At 53.0% G+C, this 15,605-nt stretch overlaps 1 protein-coding gene across 1 annotated transcript; it reads right to left on the reverse strand.

The window, feature by feature from the left end:
• Positions 1-6,062: 6,062 nt before the first annotated feature.
• RTBDN (retbindin) lies at positions 6,063-14,254 on the reverse strand. The gene is made up of 6 exons (XM_059919797.1): positions 14,181-14,254; positions 8,225-8,399; positions 7,622-7,688; positions 7,397-7,507; positions 6,773-6,869; positions 6,063-6,290 (listed from the first exon to the last, which is right to left on the reverse strand). The coding sequence occupies exons 1-6, from the start codon at positions 14,226-14,228 to the stop codon at positions 6,063-6,065; spliced, it is 726 nt and encodes a 241-aa protein (XP_059775780.1). The 5' UTR covers positions 14,229-14,254.
• Positions 14,255-15,605: the final 1,351 nt, after the last annotated feature.

Genomic DNA, 15,605 nt, shown 5'->3' on the forward strand with positions numbered 1-15,605 from the left:
TTTTTTAAATTTATTATTTATTTATTATGTTTATTTTTGGCTGTGTTGGGTCTTCGTTTCTGTGTGAGGGCTTTCTCCAGTTGCGGCGAGTGGGGGCCACTCTTCATCGCGGTGCGCGGGCCTCTCACTGTCGCGGCCTCTCTTGTTGCGGAGCAGAGGCTCCAGACGCTCAGGCTCAGTAGTTGTGGCTCACGGGCCTAGTTGCTCCGCGGCATGTGGGATCTTCCCAGACCAGGGCTCGAACCCGTGTCCCCTGCATTGGCAGGCAGATTCTCAACCACTGCGCCACCAGGGAAGCCCCTGTTTTTTTTCTTTTTTGGCCACAAGGCTTATGGGATCTCAGTTCCCTGAATCTGGGCCACAACAGTGAAAGCACTGACTCCTAACCACTAGACCACCAGGGAACTCCTGAACGGTGAGATTGACTTTTTAAATTAATTAATTAATTATTTTGGCCACACCATGCGGCATGTGGGATCTTAGTTCCCCGACCAGGGATCAAAACCCGTGCCCCCTGCAGTGGAAGCTCAGAGTCCTAACCACTGGACCACCAGGGAATTCACCAGAATAGTGAGATTTTAATGGAAAGGAAGAGAGAATGGCTCTTCACTTTTTAATAAATGCTCTGATGACAGAAACCCAGGGCACTGTGGCAGTATTATTTATAGAGTGTGTATTATTAGTCAGCCAAGGGTGCCATAAGAAATATCATAGACTGGGGCACTTAACCAACAGAAATTAATTTTCTCACAGTTCTGGAGGCTGAAAGTCCAAGATGAAGGTATCAGCAGAGTTGGTTTCTTCTGAGGCCTCTCTCCTTGGCTTGTAGATGGCCATCTTTTTCCCATGTCATCACATCCCTCTGTGTGTGTCTGTGTCCTAATCTCTACTTCTAAGGACTCCACTCATTGGATTAGGGCCCACTCATGGGACCTCATTTTACCTTAATTGCCTCTTTAAAGATTTATCTTTAAATATAGTTACATTCTGAGGTACTGGGGGTTAGAGCTTCACCATATGAATTTGGGGGGGGGGCAGTGGGTGCAATTCAGTTCATGAGAGAGCACCTCTGCACTCTATGCGTGTCCTGTGCTGGACATGGGGGAGCCCGTGCTGACCAGCCAGAAAGGGTCCCAAACCTCCCATTGAGGACCGAGGGCCCCTGGAGTGCATATGGGGAGGCCAGCTCCAGCCTGGGGCTCGTAGAGACTGAGGACCTGACTGGCCGAGATCTGAAGGGTGAGAGGGGTGGAACAGATAACTGGAGGGTAAAGGGGGTTCTAAGCGGTGGGAACAGCAAGTGCAGAGACCCCGAGATGAGAGTACCTGGCTACAAGAAGGCCCTAGAGTAGAGGTGATGAGGGCAGACCTTGGGGAGGAGCCATGACCACCCCATTTTCCCACCTAAAGCCATCTTCTGTTCACGCCTCTGCCTGTGGTTGTCACTATAGTTGCAAGACGTTACAGAACCTGATTCCATTTGTAATTCTGCCGTTTTCTATGCCGTATATGCAGAGTATCTCAGACTTGCCTCTTTCCCTCTCAGAATTATTAAAATTACAGTTCATCTTGAAATTATAGGCCCTCTGACTGCTGATGGAATTTGCCTTGGTAAGATAAGGAGAGGGACTTCCCTGGTGGTCCAGTGATTAAGAATGAGTCTTTCAGGGACTTCCCTGGTGGCGCAATGGTTAAGAATCCGCCTGCCAATGCAGGGGACACGGTTCGATCCCTGGTCCGGGAAGATCCCCCATGCCGCGGAGCAGCTAAGCCTGTGCGCCGCAACTGCTGAGCCTGCGCTCTGGAGCCCATGAGCCACAGCTACTGAAGCCCTCGTGCTTAGAGCCCGTGCTCCACAACAAGAGAAGCCACCGCAGTGAGAAGTCTGCGCACCACAACAGAGTAGCCCGCATTTGCCGCAACTAGAGAAAGCCCGTGCGCAGCCATGAAGATCAAATGCAGCCAAAATTTAAAAAAATGAAAAATCAGTCTTGCAATGCAGGGGACGCTGGTTCAATCCCTGGTTGGGGAACTAAGATCCAACATGCCGGGGGCAACTCAGTCCACATACCGCAACTACTGAGCCCTTGCACTGCAACGAAAAGCCCGTGCACCGCAACGAAAGATCCCGCGTGCCGCAACGAAAGATCCAGCGTGCCGCAACTGAGACCCAACGCAGCCAAAAATAAATAAATAAATATTAAAAAAAAAAAAAGATAAGGAGAAACTGCTCGCCTCTTTCCTCCCATCTGGTGACAAGCAGAAACTAGTGGGTACCCTAAAGTTGTAACTCGAAAATATTTCTTCTAACAAAAGTCTAGGGATCCCTGGCTATTCAAAGTGGGGTTCCCAGACCAGCAGCCTCAAGCTCACCAGGGAGTATGAAATGTGGAGTCCAGCCATTTGCAACTGAGGCAACCTTCCTAAGACCGTGATAGAGAACCAAGAGAATCACAAGATGGAATTGGGTGGAAAATAAAGAATGAATATATGAGTCAAAAAAAAAAAATAGAAAGAAATGTGAAGTTCAGGGTCCCATACCAAACCTGCCAAAGATTCCCAGGGTTTTATTTCAAATGAGGTTGAAAACAACCCCTGCTTCTTGAAAGTTTCAAATGATCACTCCCACTCTCCTCAGGACAGCCTTGTGGGTTATTCCTCTGACTCCCTCTCATTCATCCCCTTCTGCCCATCTTTCAGTTCTCGTCCCAAGGTCCTTACTGGTGCCCCTCACCTCCAGTCTCACCCTCCCCCAGACCTGCTTGTAAGTGGCAAGCACGAGTGTCAGTCTGAGGAACCTTCCCCTGCTTAAACCTTCCATGGCTCTCATACCCCTTATCAGCAGGTCCAAGCGCTTTGCCAGGCATTCAAGTCCTTCTGTGATCTGACCCCAGCTCCCATGCTCTGTTCCAGGCTTTCTGAGCAGCTGGGAGTTCCCCAGAACCTTCCCAGAAATCTTCAGGCCTGCTTGAAATGCCCTTCCCTGTGTTCTGGTCATTTACCTGGAGCTCCTTCAAAGGCTTACCTCACTCCTCTTCCTTGAATGCCTGCTTATCCGCTTTGCCACAATAACAGTACATATAAAACATCATCAACAACAGCAGTGATCATGGATGGTGTCTGCATTTATTGAGTGTTAATTACGTGCCAGGCACTTTCTAAGCATTGTATTTGACATCCTTCCCATTAGGAGGTGGAGTCTAGGGCACCTCCCTTTTGTCTTTAGTGACTTACATTAGTGAATAGAAAGCAGAGGTGACACTGTGTGACTTTTTTTTTGTTTTGGCCGCACCGCCTGGCTTGCAGGATCTTAGTTTCCTGAGCAGGGGTTGAACCTGGGCCCCAGCAGTGAAAGTGCCGAGTCCTAACCACTGGACAGCCAGGGAATTCCAGCATAGTTTGACTTCTAAGGCTAGGTCGTCAAAGGTGAGACAACTTCCACCTGGCTCTCTTTCTTGGGACATGTACCTTTAGAACCCAAACGCCATGTTATGAGGAAGCCCAAGCCACTGGGATGGGCCACGTGTAGTTATTCTGGCTGACAGCCCTAGCTGAGGTTCAAGGCAAGAGCCAGCACCAATCACCAGATACGTGAGTGTGACTCTGCCCCAGCCACTCTCTGCAATTGCATGAGAGACCTTGAACAATAGCCATCCAGCTGAGCCCAGGGAAACTCCAGAACCATGAAAGATAATGATTGTTGTTTTACACCACTAAGTTTAGAGTTGTCTGTTACACAGTGATGCATAACCATAACAACTTGCATTAACTCATTCGATTCTCCCAATAACCCTACGAGAGGAACAATTATTATCCCCATTTTACACATGAAGAAACTGAGGCTCATAAGTGCTGGGCAACATGCCCAAAGTTACAGAGTGAGTAAACGGTAGAACTGGGATGTGAACCCAGGTAGATACACTACAGAGTCAAGGTCATAACCACCAGTCTCTGTGGTCAATATATCATGATTCCTTGACCAGCACTCCTTCCCCTTCTCCTGGTTTCATCACCTGACTTTCCTTTGGGGGGACCACCCCTCCCCCATCATCAGTCCATGTGGTTCAGATGGAACTCACCCCACCACGGACCTTTAGGTACAAGCATAACCCAGATCAGGCCAGTGAGAGTACAGCATGCCCCTTGACACAATTATTGGCTGGGTAATGGGCTTATGAGGAGGCTGGATCAATGAGAGCCAGCCCTGGGACCTTTGCTGGTTTTACAGAGAAATAGGCCCATTTTAATCAATAAAAGCATGGAGTTGCTGGTCCATCTTTGCAACTGTGAGGAGATCCTGTCCCAGAGTAGAGCCAAGAAAAAAAAAACAGATTCGTAACATCATTTAAGAACCTAGAGACAGCCATTCCTGAAGCTTATCACTGTCTTGGCTAAAGGCACTTTGAACTGAGTTTGTCTCTGGCATCTGAAAGATGCCTGTCTACTACTCTCCCAGTGGGACACTTCGCTTCTTATGCTATTTCATCTTCACTGAGGGCAGGGAATGGGCCTGATCTATCTATCTTAGCACAGTGCCTGGACACACGAGACATCCACCAATCTTGCTCTATTGAACAGAACTAAAAGGGGTATTGCCCCTGTGAGGAAACTGGTTCTCCTAGGGCCTGTGGATAAGGAGGAGGATTAAGAGTAGTGCTTACATGGGACTTCCCTGGCGGTCCAGTGGTTACAGTGTAAGTGTTTACAACCCAAATCCTGAATCTGAGTCAGTCCTTTGCTTTAGATCCAGGAATGGCATTTGGGAGAAGTGGAGGAAGGAAAAAAGAAGACACCCTTGGGACTTACCTGGTGGCACAGTGGTTAAGAATCTGCCTGCCAATGCAGGGGACACGGGTTCGATCCCTGGTCTGGGAAGATTCCCACATGCTGCGGAGCAACTAAGCCCGTGCAACACAACTACTGAGTCTGCGTTCTAGAGCCTGCAAGCCAGAGCTACTGAGCCCGTGCGCCTAGAGCCGGTGCTCCACAAGAGAAGCCACTGCAATAAGAAGCCTGTGCACCCCAACGAAGAGTAGCCCCTGCTCACTGCAACTAGAGAGAAAGCCCACGCACAGCAACGAAGACCCAACGCAGCCAAAAATAAATAAATTTTTTTTAAAAATGGGGAGGGGTCCAGAAGAGTGACTGACAAGGAGAGGAGGTGTGCTCTCCCAGTGTGTGCCACCAGTCCCACCAAGAGGCTTCCTGACTTGTACAGACCTCCAGAAACCCTTTATGGACTTCGCCTCTGATTAAACAGGCCCAGTGGTGTCTTTTTTTTTTTAAATTAATTAATTTTTGGCTGCGTTGCGTCTTCATTGCTGCGTGTGAGCTTTCTCTCTAGTTGTGGCGAGCAGGGGCTACTCTTCGGTGCCATGTGCGGGCTTCTCATTGCTGTGGTTTCTCTTGTTGTGGAGCACGGGCTCTAGGTGCTCAGGCTTCAGTAGTTGTGGCACGGGGGCTCAGTAGTTGTGGCTTGCGGGCTCTAGAGCGCAGGCTCAGTAGTTGTGGTGCATGGGCTTAGTTGCTCCACTGCATGTGGGATCTTCCTGGACCAGGGATCGAACCTGGGTCCCCTGCATTGACAGGTGGATTCTTGACCACTGCGCCACCAGGAAGTCCCCCTCCCCATTTCTTTTTTTTTTTTTCCCCTCCCCATTTCTGATACCTGGATATTCCAAGTTGTGACAGCTGCTCCAGGGTGTAGACCGGCCCTCATTTACATGCTCCTGTGAATCAGTCGCTAACTTTAGGACCTGAAGATTTGAGAGACAACTCTCACTTTCTGGCAATTCTCCTTTCCAGTTACTTCCCCCAAGAAGCAGCCACATCACGTGCTCTAACTGGCGACTTTATTCAGGGGGGTGAGGAAAAAAATGAACTACAATTGGGTTATTTCTCAAATAATCTGAAGAGGGGCGAGTCTGGGGCCACAGAGAGGAAGGATGGGACTCTGGAAACTAGAAGGCAGAGAGGGACAGGGGTGGGACTCTGGGTGTCTTGAGGGGCGGGGCCGGAGGTGGGGAGAGGGGGCGCATCTTCCATTCAAGGCCAGGCGCCCCCTAGGGGCCGCTTCCACTTCCACTGCCACTTCCGCTGCTCGCTGCGTCCAGGATCCAGGTGCGAGGGCGGCGGGAGCGCCGGAAAGTGGTTTCCCGGGCCCTCCGTGCGTGTCTGGGATGCGGCAGCACCGAGATGGAAATGTTGAGGCAGTGACCAGAGCCAGGATCCGCCACTGGTACCGCGTAGCCCAGAAATGAGCGGCAAAGTTCCGCTCCGTCAGCAAAAGTCTGGCGGGAAGGGGTGAAGTTTGGGTCCGAGTTGGTGGAGTCCAGATACCCTGGGGGCAGCGGCGCGATCTTAGGGCAGGAAATTCTCACCTCTAGGTCCTCCCGGGAGTCTGGGGGCAGGGCCATAGTGGGGGTGGGGCCTTGGGGAGTGCGAGTTCTTACTGGGTCCCAGGGGGCTCGGGTGGGGGAGAACCAGATTAAGGCTGGGGCCTTGGAGGAGACTCGGGTTTCTGGGCCTTCCAGGGGGACTGTGAATGGGCCTAGAGCAGAGACCGTCCTTTGGGGAGGGCAAATCCGGACTCAGTGGGCCTTAGGGAGGCTACAGGCATATCCTACTATGGAGATTGGGCTGTGGAAGCGGGAAGGATGGGAGTGGGGGCCGTGGGAATGCCAGTCCGGACCCTGGGACCTAGACGGGTTAACCCAGGACATAGTGAGGGGAAGTATCAGTCTCTTCCTTGCTTCCTCTGTCCCATGCTCACCTGCCCATAGGTGGTGCAGCCAGGCTCGCAGCCCCTCTTTTCTAGGAGTGGGAGCCAAGTCGGGCTGCAGATGATATCACTTTCGCAGGTGGCAAACCTGAGGATGGTGTGTGGAGAGAAGAAGGTGGGTAAAGACTCCGCAGCCAACTCCTAGTGGGATTCCTGCTCTCCAAGGCTTTGCCCCGGGTACGTCCCTTCCCCAGATCCAGGCACCGCCTCTTAGAACCACGCTCCTACAAAAGCCATCCCCCAGATTTCAGCCTGCCCCATATTCTCTAAACTTACCCAGGACCCTGTCACTTCAGGCCTCATCCCTGCCGACCTCAGACCATCTATTCCAGGCCAGCCCCCACCCTTTTAGCTTCTCTTTTCAATCAAGAGGCCCTCCCCTTAAAAAAAAAAAAAAAGCCAGCTCCCTGGAAGGCCAGTCCTCCGTACTGCCAATCTTAGCACAGGCCCCGTCCCTTTCTACCTAGCCCCTAAACACCAGACCTCGTCCTGTACACCTTGGCGGCTTTGGACGCAGGCCACGCCCCTTCAGGCACGCGGAGGATCAAGCTGCAGATCCCTCGTTCGGCCCCGCCCAAGCCATAGGCCACACCCCTCACGCCCCGCCTCTCCTACCAGGCATCGCAGAGCTCCGAGCAGAGAGGCTGTGTCTGGCGTACCCCCAATAGCAGCAGGTGGAAACGACTGCGGAGGGCAACCTGGAGGTGTTCCAGGAAGGATTCACACCTGGACATCGGGAGAGACAGGCCCGGATAGGTCAAGATGCGCAAGGGCTCTGTCCCCTGGTCGGGGCAACTGGAGCAAAGAACGCAAGGAAACACTGGAGGTGGCTGTACTTACCCGGGGCTCAGCTCCCCACAGCGCACTGAGACGATCCCAGGGTCCAATGCCTCTGGTGTGTTCATCTCTGAGGGACAAGAGAGTCATGGAGAAGGGGACTCCAGTGAGTTGCCATCTTGGATCCTCAGGTAGGGTTAGGGAACCAAGGCTTGGGGTTCCTCTGAACGGGGAGACCCCAATTATATATGTTCTCCCAAACATAAAAGTTAAAGACACTTCGCTTGGGATGCAAATGGAGCTTCAAGAAATAATCACTAATCATAATCAGCTTATCATTTATGACATCCCTAGTGGTGATATAAATTCTCATATACTTACATATACTCCTTTACAACATCCTTATGAGGTAGGTCTATTATTTCTCCTCCTTTCTTAATGGCCCACCTGAGGCTCAGACAGGTTAAGTGATTTTCCCAGGGTCACACAGCTATGAAGTGGCAGAGTTGGGATTTGAACCTAGGCAATTTGTGCTGTTTAACCACCACTAGACTCAGGTGCCTCCTCCAGTCACCCTGAACCCCTCTCCAAAGGAAATTCTGGCATTGTTATGGTTGAGTTGGCGTTTCTGGATGTTAGAGTTTAGGCAAAGTCTGGGATGCTTACCTGCCAGGTGCAGCTGGCTTGTGCCCAGATTGGTTGCCAGCCTATGGTGTCTCTGGGATCTAGCTGGGAGTGGGTGGCTCCCTCCACAAGCCCCCAGCAGGATCCATGCCAGGGTCAGTTGCAGGGCCCAGGCCAGGCCCCTGGGTCGAGTGCAACCCCTGCAGGCCATGTCCACCTGAGATAAGAGTCAGCTGGGATACGGGGTGAGGTTCAGCTGCCCCTTTCTGGTAGCTCAGGGTGGCACTGTCCTGATGTGCAGCCAGGAGACAGTGCCAGGCAGAGCAGAGAATGGGCAGCTGGTGAGGAAGCAATAGCCAAGGACCCTCAAATCCCCGGGGGCCACCAAGGTCTGCCTCTGACCAAGGAGCACCCCCCCACCATCAGACTCATGTCCCCTCCATCCCTCTGCAAGTGCCCCCACCCCTGTTTGACGATGGTTCCCTTCCCCCACCAACCAAAGCGGGATCTCCCACCCTATGGGCCCTCAGGCAACCTCCTCCGTCCTCTAAAGGGACCTCCCCAGATCTTCCAATCCCCCCTTCTGTCCAGTAATTCCTCCTTCTCTTCTGCCCAGTCTCCTCCCTCCCTCTTGATCCCTGCTGGCCCCTTTCATGGTCACCTTCTCTCAGCCCACAATCAGCTTAGGGGCTGCCGCCCAGGGCTGGACCTCTGCACCCAAGCTTGGCTGTGGCAGGACTCGGATTCTGCCAGTGGGATCCAAAGGCCCCAGGGCAGGGGAAACTAGGGATCTGTGAAGACAAGGCAATTCCCTCCCCCTCTCTGCCCCCTCGGGCCACCCCTCACCTGTTAGCCGGACTGGAGTCTAGGGCACTGCTGAGACACCTCAGGGTCAAATCCAGGAAACAGCTGAAAGGGGCGTGGTTTGATGCAGGGGAGGGGTTTCCCATCACCCCGCCCTCTGCTCCAGCTGACCATAGACCAGAGGATCTGAGGCTGGTGTGTATATATCCTTGTGTTGAGCTTGTGGATTAAACTCTGTATATGTGTGAGGAGATGGATGAGGGTGTGTGTGTGTGGGATGAGGGTGTGTTTTGTGTCTGTGTATGTATTGAGTGGGTATGTGTGTTTGTTGTGTGAGGGTATGTTTATGTGTGTCTCTTTAGTGTGTGATGTGTGTGTGTGTTCAAAATCTGGGTAAGAAGGTCTGTAAGTGTTCCAAGAGCCAAGTGTGTCCAGTTGAGTAAGAGTCAGATAATAAATGAAGGAGAGGGGGATGAAGGATGAGGATAGATGTCCTGCAAAAATATTGTGACTAGGTCACTAGATAAAGGTTATGGACCATGAATGTTGACAATGAGTGAACAAGAAGGTGTTGTCATGTGTGGAGAGGGTGTGGGACTCCATCTGAAATGTGTCTGTGTGTGTGTGTGTGTGTGTGTGTGTGCCCCTTTGCAGATTCTGTGAATTTGTGTCCCTGCAAACATTCCCTCAATTCATTCAACAAACATTTATTGAGCACCTAGTGTGTGCCAGGTTCTGGGGATGCAGTGTAGTGACTAAGACATAAAAATCTCAACCCTCATAGAGCTGATAGTTTAGTGGGGGAGTCCAGTAAGAAAAAACAGCCCTCTAAAATAAAATAAAATAGAAAAGAAAAGAAAAACAGCCCTCCAGTGGGTATGTGAGTGTGTGTATGTGTGTCCATGTTTTGCATTGGGAGGATAATGTGTCTGTATTTTGGACAAGAGTTTGTGTGCAGCTGAGCTTCCTTTGGTTTGGGGAGGATGAGTGTGTGCTTGTGTTGTTGAGTGTTTGTATGTATTGTTTGTGTGTGCCCGCATTGCTGAGTGTGTGTATGTCTGTGTTTTCTAAGTATGTGTTTGCATGTGTGTTTGCAGAATGTGAGTTTATGTGAATATGTGTTTCTGTGTTTGCTGAGTGTGTGTTTGTATTCTGAGTTTATGTGTTTGCCTAGGACTCTCTGTGTCTATGTGCTAATTGCATATTTGCAAATGATTACATGTGTTTGTGAGTTTGTGTTTGCTGAGTATGTGTTTGTATTTGCAGAATATGTGTTTTTGTGGAGTATGTGTTTGCAGCGTGTGTGAATGGGTATATCCGAGTCTGTTTGTTGAGCATGTGTTGGTACTTTCGCGTTTGTGTGTATGTTTGCACAGTGTGTGTGCGTGCCTGTGCTTGTAGAGTGTGCATATGTGTTTTTGTGAGCAATGACTACTACCACAAATCTCTCTCCCTCTCTTCTCGGACAAGTGCAGAGTTTTTGTCTGTCTCTTTTACTGATGTACTCCCAGAATCCAAAACACTACTTTGCACACAGTAGGTGCTCAATACCTGTTGAGTAAATTAATCAGGAGGCTTAGTCTCCTGGCCCCTCTATGGGCACCCACTGATGTCCTGGAGGCTTCAGCAACCAGTACTCAGTGGACCTAGCCTTCCTCCGGTTCATCTTGGGGTAGTCTAGGGTGCTCGTGGGTCTCATCTGTCCAGCCTCTAGGTTGTGCCTCCCGACAACCCTTCCCCTCCCCTAACCTCCGCCCCCAACCTGAGCTCATATTTCAGCACTACGGACAGGAGCGCTAGAAATCAGCACCACGGAGAGCTCCCGCGGCAGCCGGCGGGAGAAGGGGCGGCAAGAGCGGTTTCCCGGCCTTGGACAGAGAAGTGCGAGGAACAGACTCAGCGAGATGGCAACACGAACATGCTGACAGAGACAGAGAGAAACGGACCGAGACAACTCAGGCAAAGGCGCAGAGATGAGTAGACAAGCGCCTGGGGAACACCGGGACCTAGACCTCGCTGTAGCCCCCTTTGACAGGCAGGGGTCGCTCCCGCCCAGTGACCGCGCCCTCCAGGGCCTTCGGGACAGTTATGGACTGAGACCCTTGGGAAGCCCCCACCCCACCATGCCCTCCAATGCCAAGATTGGCGTGGGGAGGTCTCCGACGCTTTTCACTACAACTAGGGGAAGCATGGTTGGCTTGGCCTCAGCTGCAGGAACACTGCGGGGGAGTGGTGAAAATCGCTTCGGCTGCCCTCCTCCCCAGCCACCAGCTAATCGTTCCTATAAATACGGCCCAGCCTGGCCTGGCTTCTTAATCCTGACGATGAGGGAGGGGATCGCTAGGGAAGGGGGCTGGTATAAGCATGTAAATGTTTTTCGGAGGGGGCTTCTCCCGTAAGGACGGGTCTCCTCAGTGCAAATACACACTCTGTAAGAGTGTATCTCCTTGGGATGTGAGGTCTCGTGGGTGGAGACAATTTCCCATAGAGAATATGGCTTTTGTGGGGTCTTTCACTGAGGGTAACCTCATCAAGCTCCCAAGTGAAATATCACCCGCAGGGATCTTTCTCTACAGAAATGTCTCTTCTTTGGAGGGTGGGCTTTTGAGAGGAAGCGTCGCCCCTCAGAGACCATCTGTTTTAGAGATGATTTTCAGGGTGAGAGGAGTTCCGGATTGGAGAGGGCCTCCCTATGGAGACTACCTCCCCGTGGGAATGTGTCTCTCTGAGGGGGTCACCGCGGGGAGGAGGTTGTCTGCATAGGGAATATATCTTAGTGAGAATGTCTCCTTTGGGGTGTTTCTTGGGTTGGGAGGCTACCCATGAGCATGTCTCTCCCCTGGCGTGTCTCTACAGGGGTCTCACGGTAGCTTGACTTCCCTGGGGACATCTGCAGGCTCCTTCCCCCGCCTGCCCGCTCCACCCCACCCCCCACCCCCCAGCGCGGGCAGCCTTGGCCGAGGCCGGGCTCGGGCGCCCAGACGCAGTGACGACGCCGGGTCCGCCCAACTTTGCTCCGCCCCCGCCACCTCCCTGCCCTCCCCACCCCCCCCAGCCGCCGCCGCCGCCGCCGCCGCGGTCCCCGCGGCTTCTCACTCCCTCCCGCCTCCTGCCTCCCGCCTCCCTCCTCCCGCCGCCGCCGCTGCCGCCGTCTCCCACCTCCCTCCCCGGGGCCGAAGCCTCTGCCGCCGCCGCCGCCATGGACGATTCGGGCCTGATTCGTCGCCGGAGGCTGCAGGTACGCGGCAGCCCTGGCCCCGGGTGGAGGGGAAGGGGTCGGCGCCCTGGGGCGGGGCCCGGCAGGAGGCGGGAGAACTTACGCCAGGGTTGGCCCAGGCGCCCTCTCCCATGGCCTCGGGACGCTACCTAGGGGGAACGCGGTGGCCGCGCGTCCCGCCGCGCGGGGGACCCCGCCCCTCAGGGGACGCCCGGGGATCCAGGGATCTGACAGAGGGGGATACAGCCTACCGCTCCCCCTCGACGATAACCCGAGGGGCGCCCGGCCCGTCAGAGGGGGAAGGGGCTGGGATCGAGGTCTTTGCCCTGGTGCCCAGCCAGGCTGGGGGTGAGGGGGCGCAGAACAAAGTTATTGCCCCAGGGCTCGCGCCCCTCGGGGCTGCCGGCGCCGCAGCAGCGGTAAACATGTTTGTGCTGCAGCCTCGCCCCTCATCACCCCAGGAGTCCCTTCCTGAGGCATGGCGACCCCCTGCGACCTCCACGCACCTGCTCGGCCACCAGGATTCTTCCTACTGCCCTAATTGGACAGGCATCTAGACAGCCTCCCTCCTCACTCTTCATTCCACCCCCCTCCACTACAACACTACGCCCCCCGCCCCCACTCCGCGATCCTCAAGTCCAGCCCAGCTTGTGGGTGGGCGGGAGCGATTTTTAGCTCTTTGCAGCCTTAGAAGATGTTGGTCTCTAGGCTGCGCAGGCGCAGGAGACGTGGGTCCACTGCGCGGAGTGGGACACTGAGGTTTGCTGTGGAGTGTGGGGAAGGCGGGGACAAATCCAGGCGTCAGGAACTCCCACATCCTAGATGGGTAGGGATTCTGAAGCTGAGAAGGGTTCTCTTCGGTCTGCAGCATGCACTTCTAAGGGTTAATACGGGGGTTCGGTGTTGGCCCCAAACTAACCCCAGAGAGGAAATTGATCAAAGCTTCACCTTAAGGTTTGCCTGGCATTTGGCCTTTCTGAGCCTCCTTGAAGCAGCCCCGAGCTAGGTAGTCTGGAGAAGTTTATATAAAGCCTAGAATGGGCCCAGTCTCAGGCTACATCCCTAGCCTGGAGCTTGGGAAGAGAAGGAGGCGATTCAAACCATCACCCAGGTGCCTCGTCCATTTTTGGGTGGGGCCATTTCAGAGGGCAGGAAGGACTTCCCCGGCGTCTGGATGATGCTGGAGCCAGACCTGAGTTTTAACCAGAGCCCACATGGGCTCTTCAGGTCTTCCCCGGATTTCCTTCCTTTCCCTGGGCTGGGTTAGGAGAACGGTTTCTGATAAAAGGGAGAGAGCTGCTGCAAAGCCAGAGCAAGTGCTGAAGCAGTTAGACTGGGTCCGCGCCGTCGGGTCCCCAGAAAAGGGCTGAAAGGGGCGGAACCTGCATGGGGTGTGTCCCCGCCCCCTGGGCCGGCGCCGACTCCCATTGGCTCAGTTCCACGCGGGACTTAGCTCTCCCGCGCAAGACCACGCCCCCAGCCCGGGATCCTCCCACTCATCCACCCATCCTTCCCCAGGCTTCTTCTAGGCCGAGCTACCCCACCGAAGTCCTGCCCGAATCTCTTCCCTTCTGGCGGGGTTAACTACTTCGCAGCCTGAATACGCTCTCACACACTAGTGCAACCCCTTAGGAGCTGTCCCACAACCACGGAGCGCCCAAGGGTCCCCTGTGTGCAGTTGGGATCTTAACAGCAACCTAAGTTCGAATGCCCCGGCCGCAGGGCCGTCCGTTAATCACGAAGAGATGCAGAATCCGCTGGGCAGAGCAGCTCTGCAGCTGGGGATGGAAGTGGCGTCTGTTTACACGGATGCCAAGGATCCAAATCCTCTACCTCTCCACTTTGCCCCTTTCTTCGACCCTAAAATGTTTAGGGACGCTAGCAGATGGGGCTAGAGTCGAGGACTTTTCTAGGTAGCACTTAAAGGTCCCCCTGAGGCTCACCCTCGTAGGCCCATTGTACCCGAGTCTGGAGTACCGGGCTCCATGGCGGGGAAAATCCAGGTCTTGATTTTGATTGGGCCATTGCAGCCGCCTGGCCTGGCCAGCTGGTCCAAGGGGCGGCTCATTCAAGCTGATCCTGCAAAGACAGAGGGAAAACCTGGTATAGATTTCCGGTCACCCCTGGCTCAGGATGGCAGGGCTGCCAATCTGGACAGTGTTCCCTTTGACGCCGACCATCCGTCTGTCCTCTGTACATGGGAGTGTGAGGTCCCTCTGGCCCATCTTCTGCCATGCAGCATGTCCATCCACAATAACTCCTGTTCCTATGACCTAACATTTATTGAGCACTTACTATATGCTAGACACCATACTAAGGTGCTAGGCACCTGCATCATCTCACAGAATCCTCTAGAAGGAATGGACTATAGAAAGGTTATTTGCCAAGGTTATAAGTGGCAAAACTAGGATTTGAACCCGGGACTTTCTGCTATCAGAGATCCTAGAAAAATCCTAGAACACTCCTCATTTCTCCCTGGTTGGAGTCCCCACCAAAGGGCTTTTGGAACCCTTACCTGAATCTTTCTGCCTGCAGCCCTACCCAATCCCTTTTATTCACCTTAGCCTGTGGACACAGAACTGGGTGGAAGGTGATACCCCTTCTCCCCAGAGCTCTCAGAAAAGGGTCCAGACCTCTGTAATTTCTGGTCCCTGTAGTGGTTTCCTGTGTGCTTGACAAACAGAATGCAACCTTCTGATGTGGACAGAGTTAATACCTACCTTTTTTTTTTTTTTTTTTTTTTTTTGCCACACCGTGTGGCATGTGGGTTCCTTGACCAGGGATTGAACTTGCACCCCCTCCACTGGAAGCACGGAGTCTTAACCACTGGACCACCAGGGAAGTCCCAATACCTACCAATGATTATCACTGCCATTACTGAAAAAGACCACCCAGCCATCACCTGATTCCCATGTCAAATCTCAGTTTGAGCCACCCTAACTATCCCCACCCAAACTCTGTGAATCTGATTGAGAGTGGGGTAGAACCATTGAGGTGTGGAGGAGTCATTCATTCATTCATCCAGTCATTCAACCTTTCATGCTTGAGCATGCCAAGTTTATTCCTGCCTCCAGGCCTTTGCAATTCCCTCTACCTGGAATGCTCTCTCCACAGAGCCTTCCATGGCTGACTTTTATTTTTCAGCAACAAACCTAAAAATCATCTCCACAGAGCAGCCCTCTGTAACTATCGTGTCCCCCTCCTAGCCCTTTTCCATCACATCACCTTGCTTAATTTTATTCATAACATTTATTTCTGTCTAAAATTATTTCGTTCACTTCTACATTAATCTTGGTTGTCTGCTTCCTTCCTTTAAATGCTAGTCCCAAAAGGGCAGGATTTTTGTCTCATTCACTGCTGTGTCCCCAGTGCCTAGCACGGGGCCTGTCATACAGTAGGTGC

The sequence above is a fragment of the Balaenoptera ricei genome, chromosome 3 (genome assembly GCF_028023285.1).
Source record: "Balaenoptera ricei isolate mBalRic1 chromosome 3, mBalRic1.hap2, whole genome shotgun sequence".
In the NCBI taxonomy this organism is placed as follows: domain Eukaryota; kingdom Metazoa; phylum Chordata; class Mammalia; order Artiodactyla; family Balaenopteridae; genus Balaenoptera; species Balaenoptera ricei.